Consider the following 16,379-nt stretch of genomic DNA (forward strand, 5'->3'; position numbering starts at 1 on the left):
CTGACCCTCACTCTCGTGCGCCGGGCTTTTCATCCTAGGCTCATCACGTCAGCACTCAATTTGGTCAGCACTCAATTTGGTCAGCGGCATGTTGTTGACCTCCCACACCTTTTGGCTGCTGTCGGGAAAGGGACGAATGAAACCAGACGGCGAACAACGCCGGGATAAGCTTAAGCCGCCCGTGGCCTTCGTGCTCCTCGGTGCTCCGCTACGGCCTCACATCAGCCGGCGTCGTGACTTTTCTTCCGGGGGCCGCCGCACGAGCCGTGGAGAACCAGCGGAGAACAGCTTCAGGGAAACCACACACTGAAACTCCGCCAATGGAAAGAAACATTATGAGAACCGGCCGAGATACGGGGGAAACCCACCTGCAGGGACTTGCTCACCACAGCTGCTGCCTCTCGCTCGGTGTTTTGCAGGCGGCGGCGGTCTTTTCGATTCCTTCTCTCGGAGCGGAGCGTCGGCCTAACGCACCCTGTTAGCCCGTAAAACCTCTGCTGCAACCCGTCGCTTCTTATTCGCCAGCCAAGGGGCTGCGAATCCTGTCATCGTCAACTCTCCCGCGTGTCTTGGACAATACCACGAAACGTACGAGGCACTATATTCGGGGGGCAAGCAAGTCGTCCTCGGGCAATTGGACGCACTACGGCCGGGTTCCAGGACTTCTCCGCCAACAACGTGCGGACTTTGCAAGCCCCAGAGTCTGGGCTTGAAAGAACGTTGCGCGTGGGTGTGTCTCAAAGAGTCGTGTAGCCACAGTCTGCATGCAAACCCACCACTGCGGACAAGAGTCAGGGATGCCCAGAAGCAGCAGAGGCCTGGACGTGCTTTGGTCAAAAATGCTTCGATATAAAGGGTAGCCCTCCGGCCAACGTTGGCGCATCTTCTAGACGCAGGTAAACGCACCGTCCGAACCAACAAGACGAATATAGTCTTCGAACATCAATCTTGCAAATCGTACCCCAACCCCAATCCGGAGCTTGATCGACGACCTGAACTGTCGCATCTCTCGACCAATCCCGTGTAGCGGTTAGAACTTCAAGGTACGTGACCACCAACACAACCACCAACATACGATGCAAGAAGCCTTGCTCTACAGCATGCTGCTCCGTGGGAATCGCCCGTTGCTTGCCTCACCGGGGGCCCGCTTTAGGCCCCCATCAGAGCAGATTCATCTGCGTCCTTCCGGCCCGCCATCCCTGCTGTTCCGCTTCTACATCCCCATCAGCCCGGGCGAACGACAGGGACCACGACGCTAATTGATAAAAGCCCATTCGACCAGAGCTCGTTGGTCTCGACGTTTCTTTGCAAGTCCGAGCGGAGGGGTTCCCTGGGTCTTTTGTGCGAGCATCTCGTTCTCTGCGTCCACCGCATCACATCACATCATCCTTGCGCGACGTTGGTCCTGTCCGACAGCCCGCCAGACACATTCGTTGATTGTTCTTTCATCAACAACAACACGAAGCCAGCGGCCCGAATACTCTTGCCATTGCGTGTTTCGTCAGTGGAATCTTTTCACCATGCCGTCTGCGGTGATGCCGGAGGAAGTGCCCATCCCCGAACCCTGGGGTCTTCCGTTCCTGGGGCATATTGCAGAGTTCAACCCGGAGAACCCTCTCGAGGACATCCATCGTCTGGCAGACACATTCGGTAGGGAAACACGACATCCCTGGCCAGTAACGAACCAACTGCTCACTGTTTCAGGTGAAATTTACAGGTTACGCTTCCCGGGAGGCAAGACGCTGGTCATCTGTTCCACCAACGCTCTCGTCAACGAAGTATGTGACGAGACACGCTTTCAAAAGACGATCAACAACGTCCTCAAAGTAAGTCTTCCTCTATCCATCACCACTTCTTCATCCAAACAGCAAACCTCTTACTTTTACATACAGGAAGTAAGATCGATCGCCGGCGATGGCCTCTTCACCGTAAGCACCCCCTCCCCTCTCTTCACCAAACCACACGACAGACATCAACTAACACGCATCCCCCAGGCAAAACTCGACGAGCCAAATTGGGGCATCGCCCACCGCATCCTCATCCCCGCCTTCGGCCCCGTCACCATCCGCGGCATGTTCGACGAGATGCACGACATCGCGACGCAGATGGCCATGAAATGGGCCCGCCACGGCTCCTCCACGCCCATCATGGCCACCGAGGACTTCACCCGCCTGACTCTCGACACCATCGCCCTCTGCGCCATGGACTTCCGCTTCAACTCGTACTACCGCGAGGAGCTGCACCCCTTCATCACGGCCATGGGCGACGCCCTCACCGAGTGCGGCAACCGCGACCGCCGCCCCGCCATCGCCAACTACTTCTTCCGCGGCACAGAGCACAAGTTCTTTACGGATATCGACCTCATGCGCAAGACCGCCGACGAGGTCCTGCAGGCGCGTAAGGCGAGCCCCTCGGACCGCAAGGACCTGCTCGCTGCCATGCTGAACGGCGTCGACCCCAAGACGGGCCAGAAGATGACGGACGCGAGCATTATTGATAACCTCATCACGTTCCTCATCGCCGGCCACGAGACGACGTCGGGCTTGTTGTCGTTTGCCTTTTACGAGCTGCTGAAGAAGCCCGCGGCGTACCAGAAGGCGCAGCAGGAGGTCGACAGCGTCATCGGGCAGGGTCCCATTACGATTGACCACTTGACCAAGCTGCCTTACTTGAACGCGGTGAGTCTCCCTTAGCGATAAGTCCTTTGGTGTGAAAGCCGCAGCTATACTGATGATGGACCAGGTCCTCCGCGAGACTCTGCGGCTCTGTGCCACGATCCCGGCCTTCGGCGTCGAGGCGAAGGAGGACACGCTGCTGGGCGGTAAATACCCCGTCAAGCAGGGCGAGCCCATCCTCTGCCTCCTCGGCAAGGCGCACCTCGACCCCGTCGTCTACGGGGACTCGGCCAAGGACTTCGTGCCCGAACGCATGCTCGATGAGAGCTTCGAGCGCCTGCAGAAGGAGTTCCCCAACTCGTGGAAGCCCTTCGGCAACGGCATGCGCGCGTGCATCGGGCGCCCCTTTGCGTGGCAGGAGGCCCTGCTCGCCACGGCGATGCTGCTGCAGAACTTCAACTTCACCATGGACGACCCCAACTACCAGCTCAAGATCGCCGAGTCCCTGACCATCAAGCCCAAGGGCTTCTACATGCGCGCGGCGCTGCGGCACGGCATGTCGCCCACGCAGCTGGAGCACCGCCTCGCCGGAAAAGCGACGACGACGCTGGCGTCTCGACCAGCTGCCGCCTCGTCACAGACAAACGGCCACGACACAGCAACCAGTGGAAAGCCCCTCCATATCTACTACGGCTCCAACAGCGGCACCTGTGAGGCCCTCGCTCAACGCCTCGCCGCCGACGCCCCCGCCCACGGTTTCCGCGCCGCCGTCGTCGACCCCCTCGACACCGCGCGCGACAACCTGCCCCGTAACAACACCACGCCCGTGGTCGTCATTACCGCCTCTTACGAGGGCCAGCCGCCCGACAACGCCGCGCACTTCACCCTCTGGCTCGAGAGCCTGAAGGGCGAGAAGGCCCTCGACGGCGTCGGCTACGCCGTCTTCGGCTGCGGACACCACGACTGGGTGCAGACCTTCCACCGCATCCCGCGGCTCGTCGACAACACCATGGCGGCGCGCGGCGCTACCCGCCTCGTCGAGATGGGCCTCACGGACGCCGCGGAACGGGACATGTTTAGCGACTTTGAGGTCTGGGAGGACGAGCTGCTCTGGCCGGCGCTGGCGGCCAAGTACGGCGTGCCCGAGGCGGCGAACGGGGACGCGGCAGTGGCGGCGGCGTCGGGAGGTTTGTCGGTGCAGGTCTCGAACCCGCGCACGTCAACTCTGCGGCAGGATGTGCAGGAAGCCGTCGTCGCAGACGAAGCCATCCTCGTCGAGGACGGCCACGCCCCGTCGGAGGTCGCCAGGACCAAGAAGCACATGGACGTGCAGCTCCCGCCGGGCACGTCGTACCGCGCGGGCGACTACCTCGCCGTGCTGCCGCTCAACCCGCGCGCGAGCGTGGAGCGGGTGTTCCGGCGCTTCGGCCTCGCGTGGGACGCGTGCCTGACCTTCTCGGGCGACAAGCACGCCGCGGCCGGGGCGCTGCCGGTGAACCAGACGCTGTCCGCGGTCTACGTGCTCAGCGCGTACGTCGAGCTCGCGCAGCCCGCGACGAAGCGCAACGTGGCGAGCCTCGCGGAGGCGGCGGCGGAAGGGTCCGCGGCACGGAGGGAGCTGGAGGCGCTCGCGGGCGAGGAGCGCTATCACGCTGAGGTCACGGTGAAGAGGGTGACTGTGCTGGAGCTCCTGGAGAGGTTTCTCGAGGTCGAGCTGGGCATCGGGGCGTTTTTGGGGATGCTGCCGCCGATGCGCGTGAGGCAGTAGTAAGTTCTTTCATTCCGGTCTGTGGTTTTACCTTGAGGAGGTCATGATGCTGACAAGGAATGAACAGCTCCATCTCGTCCTCGCCGCTACGGAATCCGACGCAGGCGACACTAACATACTCCCTCCTCGACGCGCCCTCACTATCGGGCCAGGGCCGCCACGTCGGCGTCGCAACCCACTACCTCGCAGCGCTGAAGAAGGGCGACAAGCTGCACGTCGCAGTGCGCCCGTCCCCGGCGGCGTTCCACCTCCCCGTGGAGCCTGAGAAGACGCCCGTCGTGATGATCGCCGCGGGCTCCGGTCTCGCGCCGTTCCGCGGCTTTGTGCAGGAGCGCGCGGCCATGATCGCGGCCGGCAGGAGCCTCGCGCCCGCGGTGCTCTTCTTCGGGTGCCGCCGGCCGGGCGCGGAGGACCTGTACTGCGAGGAATTTGACCGCTGGGAGAAGATGGGGGCGGTGAGTGTGCGGAGGGCGTACTCGCGCGCGGTGGGGGAGAGCGAGGGGTGCAGGTATGTGCAGGACCGGGTGTGGCGGGAGAAAAAGGAGGTGGTGAAGTTGTGGGAGAAGGGGGCTAAGGTGTTTGTGTGCGGGGCGCGGAGTATGGGCAAGGCGGTTGAGGAGGCTTTGGTGAAGGTTCTGTTGGATGGCGGTGTTGAAGGGGCTAAGGGGATGGAATTTGAGGAGGGGAAGAAGTGGTTTGAGGGTATGAGAAATGTGAGGTATGCTGTTGATGTGTTTGATTAGGTCCGTGGGCTTTGTTTGGTTTGAGATACTCCCCTCAGCGTTGGATAGATCATGGTCTCACTTGATACTGAAGTAGCATTTGCACGTGTTTCATTGTGTCGAGAAAGTTGAAGTTTCGGCTGTACTTTTGTTCATGTTTTATTCTTTAGTCATAAGTCAAATTGTCGTGACATTCATAGCAAGCACAATCTACTTGAGCCGTATTTGAAGTGCTCCAGCAAGCATAAGATCACAACAAGCATATGAATATGTTGGAGACAATGGAAACGAATAGCTCCCAGAGTCTGAATCTGATCTTACACCATGAGCCTTTCAATTAAATAGCGTGGTGATAGCTGTCTAATCTTTCGGTAGTCCTTAGAGAACTAGAATACGGGAAGTCAGACGAGTTAGATGATACAGATTTGTGGTTTCACAACTCCGTTCGCTCCGTTTAACAGTCCTTATATGCTCCCCAGCCATACTCAATATGGCACAGAATATACTCGTGCGTATCATTTGAATACATACATGTGGTGCCACCTGGGCACTCACCATGTGCATGTGACTCACATCGCCGACGTGAGTTCAACGAAAGGATTAGACGACTTGGAAACCGGTACAAAAAATGCGGCATAGCTACATGAGATTTCATATGACACAGAGTGTAAGCAGCTTTCACGCGATTCGCAGAGTCAAAGCTAAGAAATGTAAGCTTATCGTCTTGAGTCTTTCTCTTGGTAACTAAGTCACCGACGACATCGATGAACTAGGCAGCACCAAGCTCCTTTGAGAGTATTCAAGCCCGAATCCATCGGCGCCAGGCGAGACAGACAGCAGCGAATTAAACCCAGCGCTATCAAACCCTGGGAAGATATTTCCATGCCCCGTATGTTGAGAGATGTAATCCACTCGTCTGGGCGTTCCATTGTTGAAAATGCTAACAAAGGCTCTGATCAACCGACCTCTCATGAGCGCTGACGTGCGGCAATACCACGATGCAGCCTATATACACAATTGGCCCAGCTCTTCAGACTGACCCCGTTAAGGTATCTTGTCCTCCTTCGTCTTGATAGCGACAGCAGCAGGGGAAACAATCCAGACATTCGGCAGCACTTGGTTTGATGGTGTGCTGTCCTAAACACGGGTTGGGTAAACCGCAGTCTTCCCGTGTGTAGCTCGAAAGCTTTTGACTGGGAGAGACTCAGACTCCTGTACGCGTATTCAAGCCCGGATACATTGACGCCAGGCGAGACAGACAGTGGTGCACGAAAGTCAGCGCTACCAGCCCTTTGATGATACTTCCATGCTCCACGCAAGGGCTCGAAAGACTTAGAATCGGTTTCCAGCCTACCGACTCGCTACCATGCACTTTGCTTATGGCATTGCCGCCTTGGTGAACCAGTCTTTCGAGGGACGGTTCGCATTTATATACGCGCCCATAGTCCCTGGCCTAAGGTGAACTTCAGCAAGACGCGCTTAAAAGGGTGTAGTGGTAGTGAGCTCCTTCGTTTGGTTCAAACAATCGAAAATCGGGCCTGGGGGCTGATAAAGCATGGATCACTTCGGATGATAGCAAGAAACTTCGAGACGCGAACCAGATGGACGTCGTACGTATGAGAGTCCGAGTGTACCTGGCAACCCCATTTTGACATCGTCTTGCGTTTATCTGTGGTTAAAATACTTGAGTGATAAAAAGGGGTGGGAAAGACAAGGTGGAACCAACGACAAAAGCACGATCGCTTCCTCAGTTTCGGCAATGGAATGACTGTGTCTTCCTTTACTGACAAGTGTCCGAGATGGGATCGAGACAAGTGGTCCAGAGAGACAACAACCAGATCCGACTTTCACTTGGGTGCTTTACTTTGCCTTTCGACCCGGCTTATATAGACTAGGTGGAACAAGAGTCCGCCCCAGGTGAGGAAGGTGAAGATGAAGATGAAGGTGACTACACTGCACACACTCAGACAGCCCGGAGCACCCTACTTGAAGAGGTTAGGTTCCAGCCCAGGTAACCAGCGGGTGTAGAGGTGGCTGTGTATATATTCAATGCCCCCAATGCAAGCCGAGAACCATGATCATCCTATCCAACGCTGTAGACCCTTCGGCTCGACTGTCCTTTTCATCAACCCTTCCTGTTCGACTGTATCTACTCCACGTTACCGCACGCATCGTGTGCAGATGATTGTTCTGATCCATCGTTGTGATAGACTTAACAAGAGCGTAGGAGGTACAGGCTGGCCTGAATCAAGAACTTATATGAAATGGCTCTGAGTATGTAACGCAGGTAGTTGAGACGACCGAGTATAAACCTGCGCTTCGTAGGGCGGTGACTCAGAAACAAGGTATCGATCGCTATTATCGCCGCATCTGTTAGGTGCATGCAGGTTGATCCGATTAACAGAGAGAGGGAAGCCAGATGCTGAGAGTATGATTGGTCCTGTCTTGCTGAGTCGTAACGCAACTCACCAAGCTGGGAAAGCCATGGGGCTACTACCCACACAACTCTAGGCTGTTTCAGTGCTAAAAAGATCCGAAAAGAATTTCTCTGGAAGAAAAAGCGAAGCTTGAGGCAAATATCGCCAAAAGACAAATGGTTGCGCCGAGGGGGAATCGAACCCCCGGCTCCCCGACGCTGCTGGATGGCAACGGAGAATTTTACCACTAAACCATCGGCGCTGATGAATTACTTGATGAGAGAATCAGTCGCAAGGCTAGCTATGGAGTGTATGCCTGCAGGTGTGGGCGGAGGGCTGCAGAGCATGCAGGCCCCGTAGCGCTGACTTGTGGGCCAGCAAGGGGGTGGCCCATGGCGATATCGGCCGGGGAAGCGTACCCGGCGGCCAAATGACCGAGAAGGGAGAGGACTCAACAAATATTTGGACGGGGGCGTTAGGAAAGGATCCCGGAGCCTTGCGGGAGAAAGATCCGGATTGGCCTGGTGTATATGATCAGGAGGTGACGAAGAAATTGTTACGATGCACGCTGCGAGTGTTGCTCAGAGGGGGCCTTTGAACTGGAGTTCGGGGAACAGATTCCGTCGCATCAGTGACGTCGATGTGGGCGGGTAGAAGTGCGCGACCCCGGTGCGATGGAAGGCGAAGCTTTCCGGCAGGCAACCTACCTAGCTTACTGCTTGCTGACTTGACTGCTGTTCGAGGGGCAAGACCGAGAGCGAGGAGGGAGCTATGGTCTTCTTGTTGCTGCTCCCACAAGCACACGCAACATGTAATATGCGTAGGGCTAGGATAGACTATCATAGATGATCGCCTGGTCAATAACATTCCGGCATGGCGATTGAGCAGCTGAGGGGAAACGTGTGTAGCATCAGTCCGGCGCGCGTTGAGCTAAAAGAGGCCAGCGGAGCACGCCGCGGTGGACGGCGCGAACCAACATGACTTGTTCAGCGAACCAATTGTCCTGTGATGTGAAGGAACCATGTTTAGAGCTTGCCAAGTCATACCGCCCGGAAAGCCAAGTTCTGGGGTCAACCAACGTCTGTCAAGACCTGCTTGTTAGCACGAATATAAGCTTACACATCCGGGAGGAAAGACTAGGCAAAGCAGGATAAAATCAGGTCGTTGACGGCGATACCTGCCGTGTCGAACGAGACGGGCGTTGACCCCCCGGGCGGCGAGTGCGATTAGCGGCTCCTGATCGCCTATGCAGAATGGGGGATGGACCAAGATTGGAACCCCAGCCATCCAGCCATGCCGTTGACCGGCCGGCAGTTGCCTTCGGCCATGGATGACTAGATGACTCGAGGGGGTTTTGTCTGCTCGTTGGTTGATGATTCAAGAGAGAGATGACACGGCTTTGACGAGAGTTGGGCTGGAAGCTGAGTGGCTGCACCTTGTTGAAGAAAGGCTGATTTTGATCTCGTCTCGAGGGTCGTTAGTCGAGGCTAGACGGGGACGACATGTAGATGGACTACTACGTTAGTAGAGAGGAGCAGCAGCTGGGCCGTTGGCGTGATCTCTCTATTTTTCCCTGGACCTTGTTCGTCTCATAGCCTGGTCCCATCCGTGGCTAGTCCAGTCTGCTGCGGCGTGGGTTGGATTGGTTACCAGGTAGATTTTGGGACTTTGACTGAGTGGTCTCTGTCCAGCGACTTGTGGATTCCCATGTGAGGTGCACGCGTTGCATAGGTTGCGTTGCGCTCCGTTCCGTCTGGGTACGGCCGCTGTGTGGAATAGGTTGGGAGATTCCCGTCCTGCTCCTCGTCAGGTCTTGGAGGGAGCAAAGAGGAGCAGCGACGAGGCAAGGCAAGGTGCGGTACAGGTTGGTTGCCGCTGCCGCAGCAGCAGCAAGTCACAGTCCAGTGAGTGTGCGGTCTCTTCCAATTCTTTTCCCCTCTTTTTTTCTTTCATGTTTCCAATCCCCCTCCCGTCGTCTGTCTCTCTTTTCCCTCCTTATTCCCATCGCTTTTTCCCACCCAGAAGATTCCCGCGCGACCCCAAATTTATTGGCTTGGTGGTGTACGACAACCATTACATACGCTGCGTGCTGTGTTCCCGTTCGCTGCGCAATCGCCTGTTTATTCCCAGCAGCAACCCCCAAAAAGACCAAGACCTCCGGACGGCGAACACTGCGCCGCGCCGCACCGCAATTTTACCCAGCTTTTACGTTGCCGCAGCGCACCTCATCCTTATTCCCGGACGGCACACGGCGGACTGGACGGCCACTGCTTGTCGTTTGCCAATCCAATCCGCGTTCGCGCGCGCCGCCGGATTCGAGCGTCCAATTTCCTGAGCGTCCCATCAATCCTCGCTCGCTGCTGTTGGCGCGCATCCCCCGATCCGGTGCTTCCCCGGGGATTGCAGACCTCCCGTCCGGAAGGGGACCAGCACCACAGACGCCGCGTGCCCAGACGGCGGAAACTGGAGCAGCGTCAATCGCGAAATTGGCACCTCACGACCGGCGCCGGAGGTGGGAAGTTGACAGCAGGCTCGGTGTCGCGGTAGGGTTCGGTGTCATCGGCCTCAATTGATTGACTGCCGCTCGGCGCCGTTGCCGCAATCACCAAAACACCATCACCACCATCGCCAGAGCTGTCGCGATGGCTCCCCAGGACCACCTGCCGCAGCACCAGCAGCAACCATACACGCCGAGTTCGGCCTCGACAATCTACGCATCGCCGGCTTCAGAACACGGACGCCTGCCGCCACCACCGACAACGAATGCGACAACACCAAATGGAGCTCTGCACCCAGGCGGAACGCCATTGTCTTCATCAACCATCGCTGCACACTCGTCCTCCCAGTCCTACCCCTACAACGGCATCGTCAAGACAGAAGACAGCGTCGATGGTAACTCGGCCAGCCCGGACGGACAACTGAACGCCTCCGACGAACCGCCCAAGAAGAAGCAGAAACGCAACAAACCAACCCTGTCATGTCACGAGTGCGTCGAGCGCAAAACGAAGGTATGTACGCACTGCGCTCTTTGCTTCGCTGCTCATTCAACGAGTTCATGACTCTTCCCTTCCTCGTTGCTTAGCAAGCCGAGCTTCACTCCTTGCGCTTGCTTCCCCTACCCTCCCCCGCACTCGGAGCTTCATGGTCCACCGTGGCTCTCGCAGCCGCGCCGACGCTGGCCCGAAGTCTGGACCCGGCCGTCTGTCAACCTGCCTGCTGCTATTTGCAGGACGCGGGCGCCGAGAGAGTCATGAGCCTCGCACGTGGCATGCACGCTGCCCGAACCTTGTTGGCTCCTCAGATCCCCGAGACGAGCTTTTGACAGCTTCCAAATCGGGTTTACACACCGATCCCATGTGAATCAGAATGCAAGTCATGGCATGGAACGCTGACGCGCATGATAGTGTGATCGAGGGAGGCCGCATTGCTTAGCATGCATCAAGCGTCAGACAGAATGCAAGTACGCACATGTCGCGAACCTGCTCGAGTAAGTGCCCCCTTTGCCTTTGTCGAGGTTTACCAGACTGACCTTTTCAGGGAAACGACAAGGTCAGCCACCAATGGCCGGCGAATGACTAAACCGCCAAAGAAGAAACCTTCAGACGTCAACACGATACCCAACATCGCCGACAGGGGTCTCATCGAAGGCAGAGGTTTCACTTCCCGCGGTTCCGTTGGTTCCATCGCCTTCTCGTCATCAACCGGGCTGCTCTCGAACGTGCCGTATTCTCTGCCGACAGCCAGCAACGTCTTTGGCATCGGCTCCGAGCACCCTTTCGCCAACTACTGGACATGTGAAGGGGGCTTGCCAGAGGTCATCTCTGTGCTGCCGGATAAGATCCAGGCAGACATTCTGCTGGCCCAGTATTTTGAGTGTGTCGACCCGGTGTACCCCATGATCCACCGGCAGACATTCTACGCCGACTATGAGCACTTTTGGAGTTTGGGCAATGACGAGAAGAACCGCGTGGATGCCGCCTTCATTGGGCTCATCTTTGTGATGCTGGCTCTGGGGACGCAGTTTGTGACGTCCACGTCGCCGAGAGATGGGAAGCAAACGGCCGAGTTCTATGCATCGGCCAGCAACCAGGCGTTACGGATGTTCTCCTATCTGAGCGCTGCTTCATTACGGTCCATCCAGGCCATGGTCTTGTAAGTCTATTACCAAGACCCCGAAAGATATCTTGGGGTTATGATGCTGATTTGACCAGATTGACCTACTTCTTAATCAACGATAACCATGCTTCTGACGGGTGGGCATTCGCAGGCATACTCATACGCCAGGCTTACGCGATGGGCCTGCATCGTGATCCCAACATTGGTAAGTTGTACCTGAAGTCACGCATCGAGCCCTGCTAAACGCTACTAGTCACTCCCGAAGCTAGCATCTTTGAGAAGCAACAGCGCCGCAAGCTCTGGCAAGCCGTCCTTCTTCAGGACACCTTTCTAACCGTCCTCCTCTCCCTGCCCCCGTCAGCAACTCACACAGACGTCTCGGTCGAAGACCTTCTCGATGACGGCTCGGCCATTGCCTCCAGCGACCCGACAGACATCGCCTACATACGCGGATCATGGACGTTGGCCAACCTGGTCCAAGAAACAATCTGCTCACCGCGCTCTCTCGACATGCCCATCTGCACCACCGCCCGCCACAAGTCCAAACTCGTGGCCGATTTCCGTGCCGTGTACCGGTCGTTCCCCGACGTCTTCCGGTCTTGGGACTCGGACAGTCTCACGTCGCTGGCAAGAACCAACAAGCGCGTCGTCCGCCAGACGCTGTTCCTCACGAGCAACTACCACCACAACATCATGCTCGTACACGCCTCCGAGTCCCCGGACGTCCCCGTAAACGTACGCGGCACGCTCGAGGCCGCGCACGAGGCGATCAACTCCTTCTTCCTCCTCTTCAACATTTTTGAACTGGAAGCCCGGGTGTGGTGGGTCTTCAACCACCGCGCCTTCCTCGAGGCGCTGTGCATCGGCAGCGTGCTCCGGGAGACGGCCAAGGACCCGGCGGCGGTGGAGGCGGCGGAGCGGGACCCGCTGTTCGTAAGGGCCAGGGCCGATATATGTGAGTAAAAACCTACCTTACCTACCCACGCGTCTTTCGGTTTGCGTATATAATGTGGCGAAGAAGGCTGACGCGAAGATGGTCACAGCGCGCATGATTCAAATCATGGAGTTGATGGGCGAGGGGGATCAAGGGTCCGAAGTTGCTCGGGCGCGGGTCCAGGTGTTGAAGGACCTCCTGTGAGGCGGGCGGGGGGCCCCTTTTGCGCCCAGTGCTCACACGTCGTCGTGGATGTTTTGCAGATCCCGTGGTTTTCTGTGGAGAAGGTGGGCGACGTACGGATATTGCGCAAGATGTTTGCTGTTGAAGGCTGGCTGGGGGGTGGGAAGGCTTCTGGTTTTCATCTCTTGCTCTCTCACCTGTCACCGGCCGGGGACTGTAACCTTGCGAGATGTTTACTTTTTCTTGGCGGGACGGGAGTTGGTTTACATTGTGTGGGAGTCGGGTCGGTGCATCATCCACTTCATGTTCGATTCCCACATCCGGGACGCAAATCTCTCGGGGGTTTTCGATTGTACACTTCTGCTGCAGTACCTACAACTTTTCAGGGGGGACGGACTCCTCTTCACGGAGCTAGTGTATTGCTTAATGATAGGTTAATGAGGCTGTTCTCACAATCCGGGATCGCCACCCTTGCCTCTACGCTCTCTCGCATCACCCATCACACCACGGCCTCCTGGGAGCAATTCGAGACGGCAAGTGAGTCGCTAGCCGCGGTGGGCGAACGAACGACGAGGGCAACGGGCGAGTGACAAGCGGCAGGCGGGCGCGATGGAGACTCCACCAACATTGAACATGGCCCTCCCGAGGATTGAGAGCCATTCATCTATGCAGAAGGTAGTCCGACCCGAAACGGCGTCGCCGTCCGTCAGGCGTGCATGCTTAGTTAGCATTGCTGCAGCAGCATGTCGATGGATGCAATACAAAACCAAAACCGCCCGAGCCTGCGGCAACAGTGCCGAACAAGCGGGATCATTCATTGGGCTGTCCCTTGCCTGCCTGCGGTTCCCTTCCCTCTCGCACTCATTCTATCTCCCTTTTTTTGGACCATTTGGCGATGCCTCTTGGGGAAGAGCACTGAGTGAAGTGGGAAAGTGGACTCGACCGGAAGCGCTAGCGTGGCCACCCCACGTCCCGGGAACGGAACCCCACCGGTTGGCAGTGTCGAGGTCCAGAGTGCCATTTGGTCCCGGCCGCTAAGCCTTCCCTTTCCCTCAGCACACGCGCAAGGGCAGGGAAACAGATTGAGATGCTGCGAAAAAAAGGAAACGAGACTACCAAAATCCAGTGCGTCGGCCGAGTCCAGTGGCTCCATCGCATCAACCCCACCAGCCCGGTGCAGCTCCACCGGCTTCGGTGCTTAGCACCTCGTGCGGCCGTTTCCATTGGCCACAGAGGGCCTTGTTGGTCCAGTAGCGCGTGAGTGCCGTGGGTATTCGCAGTGTACGTACCGCGACGCACGGGCCAAGGGACAGAAGGGACTCGTCAGCTCGTCGGCGGTCATTGGCCGGCGGTGGTCCAGCTACGCCGCGAGGATTGCGCAGCCCCAATGTCCCTGACGGTCCTTGATGTGCCCACTTCTGCCACTCTGCCACTCACTCGCTTTGCTGTAAGGTACTACCTATGGAACGAACTGCTGCTGCTGCGACTGACTGCGCGGCCCGGCGCTGCGCTGCCGGTGATGGGCAAGGAAGGCAAGGGCAGTGTAACTGTTTGGTGCCCCAGGGACGCGTAGTCCCCTTCCCTTTCTCTGGCAAGCCTCTTTCTTCGAATTCCAAGTCGACCCCTTCTCTTCCCTTTCCTCCCCCTCCTTCTGACTCTTTCCTCTTTCCGACAGTGACCACTTTCAAACCAACACCAGGTTCAGAAAGTGTGAATACCCTCATTCGTTTATTTGTTTCGTTTCGTTTTCTGGAGATTTTGGGTTGATAGCTCTGTGAAGACAGAAGAAGGGTGGAGGATCTATCTTATCGAGCCTTCGATCAACAAACCGGTGTAAGACAAGCCCGGCTGACCTCGCCAACCCCGAAAAGGGCACCACACCACCACCACCAAGCCGACGACATACGTATACATACATACCGGAAGCCCAACAAAATCCCAGGCAGCCATTCCATCATCGCCTATCTGCCTTTTCTTGTTTTCTTCCTGGGGCCGACTTTTACCTTTCACCTCCCCTGAACCCCGACGGCAACAACGAGCGACCCGGTTTCTCTAGGCAGAGAACTGCTCGACATACGAGGCCCCCCGATTCCCCCGCGCCCCACGGGCAAACTAGAGGACTTCACGAGAAGAGGTCGCTTGTAATTCATCCACCGCTTCAAAGTCGCCCATCATGCGCGGCCTGGCGCAAGCTCTCCTGCTCGCGCCGGCCCTGGTCGGAGCCGCCCCTTCGCGGATCGACGAGAAGGTCAAGGGTGAGTTCTTCTCAGTCATTATGCTTGATAAGAGTGAATCCTAACAGTCATTAGATGCTTCGCCCTCGACCTTTGTCACCTTCGACATTCCTCCGGGTTTCAACGAGGACCATTCTACCCCCTACGTAAGTCTCGCTTCTTCAACTCATCACAGAAGCCCTCACTAACACGCCTCAGACCCTTCACCTGGAGGTCCTCGAAGCCCCCTCGCCGTGCGCCTACCCCAACATCAAGGTAAACGACAACCCCCTCTCCCAGGGCGGCCATACCCTCGGCCGCGGCACCTTTGCCGGCGACCACGACGGCTCCACCTTCATCGCCTCCTGGACCGCCACCTGCGCCGGCGACGAGCAGCTCCTCCGCTTCAACCTCGAATCCCTCGCCGGCCGCTCCCTCGCCTCCGACGTCGCCTTCGTCGCCCGCTTCCGCCAGACCTCCCCGGCCTCCATCATCGAGGTCGCCGGCCCCGTCCGCGTCTCCGCCGACCGCCCCCAGCCCCCGTCCCTCTCCCTCCCCGAGTGGGACGGCCACAGGCCCCGCCCCGGCGACGACGAGGACGGCCTCCTCGAGGACCCCCCCTTCCCCCCGCCCCCTCACCACCACGTCGGCAACCACAACGAGGCCGACTTCCACCACCCTCCTAAGCATGACGGTGACCGTCCTCACCCGCCGCACGGTCATGATGGCGAGAAGGAGCACCACCCTCACCACTCTCCCGAGGTCGAGGCCGAGCTCCACGAGCTCGACTGCCTGCGCCACCAGCTCCACGCCCTGAAGCACCTCATCCACGAGAAGGAGGCCCGCCTCGCCCACGAGCACGGCGTCCGCCTCCACCGCCACGCCCTGCGCGAGTGCGACTCCCTCAAGTGCGTCCTCGACACCCTCATTCACCGCGTCGGCGGCGGTTTCCGCGGCGGCTTCCACGGCTTCGGCGGCGGCCGTCATCACCGCGGCCCGGGCCACCACCACGGCGGCCCGCCCCCGATGTGCGGCGCCTTCCCCTTCCCCGGAGGCAACCACACCCACGGAAACCACACCGCCCCGCCGCCGCCGCCGCCCCCGGGCTTCTGCCCCTGCGGTCCCCCTCCTCCTGAGGGCGAGTGGCCTCACCACGGTCCTCCCCCTCCGTTCGACGAGCCTCCCCACCACGGCCCTCCCCACGGCGACTTTGACGAGCCCCCTCGCGGTCCTCCTCACGGCCATGGCCCCCCACCGCCGCCTCCTCCTCCTCCCTTCGGCGAGCCCCCTCACCACGGTCATCACGGAGGCCCTCCCGGCCCACCTCCCCCTCCCCCGCCTCCTCCTCATTTTGAAGGCCATCACGGAGGTCCCCCGGGCCCACCCCCTCCTCCTCCTTTCGACGGCCACC

At 58.4% G+C, this 16,379-nt stretch overlaps 3 protein-coding genes across 3 annotated transcripts in view; all 3 read left to right on the forward strand.

Moving 5' to 3' along the window:
• Nucleotides 1–1,520: 1,520 nt before the first annotated feature.
• GCG54_00008429 (Bifunctional cytochrome P450) lies at nucleotides 1,521–5,126 on the forward strand (the record flags this gene model as incomplete). Its single annotated transcript, XM_045408395.1, has 4 exons — nucleotides 1,521–1,826; nucleotides 1,995–2,678; nucleotides 2,743–4,382; nucleotides 4,451–5,126. 4 exons carry the CDS (start codon nucleotides 1,521–1,523, stop codon nucleotides 5,124–5,126), a joined length of 3,306 nt encoding a protein of 1,101 aa, XP_045263085.1.
• A 5,038-nt stretch (nucleotides 5,127–10,164) lies between these two features.
• Nucleotides 10,165–12,776, forward strand: GCG54_00008430 (Thiamine repressible regulatory protein thi1; the record flags this gene model as incomplete). The annotated part of the gene is made up of 6 exons (XM_045408396.1): nucleotides 10,165–10,530; nucleotides 10,927–11,009; nucleotides 11,060–11,674; nucleotides 11,734–11,843; nucleotides 11,892–12,571; nucleotides 12,657–12,776. The coding sequence occupies 6 exons, from the start codon at nucleotides 10,165–10,167 to the stop codon at nucleotides 12,774–12,776; spliced, it is 1,974 nt and encodes a 657-aa protein (XP_045263086.1).
• A 2,152-nt stretch (nucleotides 12,777–14,928) lies between these two features.
• The window catches only part of GCG54_00008431 (uncharacterized protein), a gene marked incomplete at both ends in the record, with an annotated part of 2,324 nt that continues 873 nt past the window's right edge, over nucleotides 14,929–16,379 (forward strand). The window contains 4 exons of the mRNA XM_045408397.1: nucleotides 14,929–15,010; nucleotides 15,065–15,135; nucleotides 15,188–16,137; nucleotides 16,187–16,379. The exon at nucleotides 16,187–16,379 is cut by the window's right edge and continues 873 nt beyond it. Coding sequence (XP_045263087.1) covers nucleotides 14,929–15,010; nucleotides 15,065–15,135; nucleotides 15,188–16,137; nucleotides 16,187–16,379 — 1,296 coding nt within the window. The remainder of the gene's footprint in view (nucleotides 15,011–15,064; nucleotides 15,136–15,187; nucleotides 16,138–16,186) is intronic.

This window comes from Colletotrichum gloeosporioides (genome assembly GCF_011800055.1).
Source record: "Colletotrichum gloeosporioides strain Lc1 chromosome Unknown consensus_52, whole genome shotgun sequence".
Lineage (NCBI taxonomy): Eukaryota > Fungi > Ascomycota > Sordariomycetes > Glomerellales > Glomerellaceae > Colletotrichum > Colletotrichum gloeosporioides.